Source organism: Colossoma macropomum, unplaced genomic scaffold (genome assembly GCF_904425465.1).
Source record: "Colossoma macropomum unplaced genomic scaffold, Colossoma_macropomum, whole genome shotgun sequence".
Classification (NCBI taxonomy): domain Eukaryota; kingdom Metazoa; phylum Chordata; class Actinopteri; order Characiformes; family Serrasalmidae; genus Colossoma; species Colossoma macropomum.
The window spans coordinates 5,850,463-5,852,500 of NW_023494802.1; the positions used below are offsets into that span (position 1 = coordinate 5,850,463).

General features: G+C 35.4%; 1 protein-coding gene across 1 annotated transcript in view; it reads right to left on the minus strand.

Annotated features, from left to right (window-relative positions):
• Nucleotides 1-671: 671 nt before the first annotated feature.
• Nucleotides 672-2,038, minus strand: part of armc1l (armadillo repeat containing 1, like) — a 7,096-nt gene continuing 5,729 nt past the window's right edge. The window contains exon 7 of the mRNA XM_036591831.1: nt 672-2,038. This exon is cut by the window's right edge and continues 189 nt beyond it. Coding sequence (XP_036447724.1) covers nt 2,036-2,038 — 3 coding nt within the window. The 3' untranslated portion in view covers nt 672-2,035.

The following is a 2,038-nucleotide window of genomic DNA, read 5'->3' on the forward strand; positions in this document are numbered from 1 at the left end:
ACAAACTGGCTTGTGGCATCCTATAAAAATGCCATTTAAAGTTACTGAGCTCTTTGACCTATTCTAATAGTGATTGGAGACTGCATGGCTATGTGCTTGATTTTTTTTTATTGTGATTTGAAGTAATATTACTAGCTAGAATCCTGTAGGTTATGCTGACTCTATTTCCTGATTACACCAGTGCATTACAGCTAGTAAACTAGGAGAATGTGTTGGATGGGAACAGTTCTGTGAATTACTTTAGTTTTGAGAAAACATTCATGGCATAACGGAATTGCATGAATTATTTTTCACATACTTCTCCATTTAGCAAAATTCTCTTAGACAGCAAATATGCAGTAATGACCTGTAGTGTACTTTAATAGCAAATGTGAAAATAATGGCATGTAAGTAGGCACAAAAGTAGCTTAGCAATTAAAAGGCCAAATGACCATAGCAGAGTTAGGTAACTAGTGACCATCCATCTTACAAGAGACATTTTTTCTGTGCACATAAAACTAATTATGGCAGATAGCCAAGTGCCAAGTGGTTTGGCAAAGATGCTTATATTTTCTCTTCAAACTTGAGGCAACATCAACCTGCATACTGTAAGGGTTTTTTTAATTTTACATGTATTTTACATACATTAAACGATTCAAGCTGATATGGCTGGGAAAAATGATGGTGTTTAGTCCTGTGACCTTCCATTTACATTTACATATACTGCATTTAGCAGATGCTCTTATCCAGAGCGACTTTTAAAAAGTGCTTTGTTGTCTACTCAGAGAAAGTATCTCTGCTAGTTACAATTAGGTTAGAGAATAAGCTAGTCCTGAGCTCAGATATTGCTAGAAACAAAAGTCCATGTTGATACCTAGAGAAAAAAGAAAGAGAGAAACCTTCCAGGGCCAGAGTTATAAAACAAAATCCTAGAAGTCCTGAAATATCCTTCACATGTACTTTATTAGGAACAAATCTTTTTGAGACAGAATAAACTCTTTCACTTAAAATAATATTGCTCATATAAACACAGCTGATCTAGGAGTAAAGCACAATTTCATATATACAAAGACAAACTGAAGCACAAGACAGCAAAAAATCAGAACACCTGAGATGTTTAAAGAGAATTTCTGCTTAAATTGTTAAGATGTGAACCAAGTCATTCTGAGCGGTTTGATGTGCAATGCTCCATTCTAGAGAAATGGTCCATCACATTAAATAGCTATAAATATGTCTGAGACATTGTTTTATAATAGTTTTTGAGAAGGGTTTGGCCTCAAATGTGTTTTTGATAAGCCAGAGGTGTAAGCAGTGCATTGTGAGGCAGAACAGTCCCTCAAGATTTTCCCCCCCGATTTATTTACCTTCTCCATTATAAATATTTACATATAAAACCTAAGAAGACGTGTTGGTTCACTTGCGTTTTTGGATACTATAAAAATAGCTGTAATTGTGACCCCTGGTTCCTAAAAAAATCTGAGTTGGCAAGTTTCTCTACAACAAACCATTTCATGTCAAACCACTCTGACTTTGTTTACATCTCAGTAATTGAGTTATGCTCCAATTTTGAAAAATCATTGTAATTCCCCTTTCATGAGCAGAGGTGTAAAAAGAAATTTCCAAAACCATTCAAGAAGTATGTTAGAGATGACTATTACAGTGAGGCTTTGTATTTATTATAGTGGTGGGTGGGTATCATTTGAAGTGATCTGCACTACACTAGAGCTGCTTGGTATCTTGTTCAGTCATCAAACAGGTCATTCTATACTGTCTACAGAGGCAATTAAGTTATGCTTAAAACCAGCATAACATGCAACTACTTGCTACTGGTGACTGACAAGCATTCAAGCTTGATAAGCAAAAGTTTGTGTTCCAAGTTATGCTTAAAAACAGCATAACTTAATCCAGAAGTTGACGGTAGTTCAAAAGGATCTCCTCCTATTAAACAGGCTTGACATTCATGTTATTCAAGTTATCTGGCTAACTTGGAAATCCTGCTTTGTTAAATATCCCCCAGTTGTTGTTTTGAGATTTACATACAACTGTACCACAGCCTTCA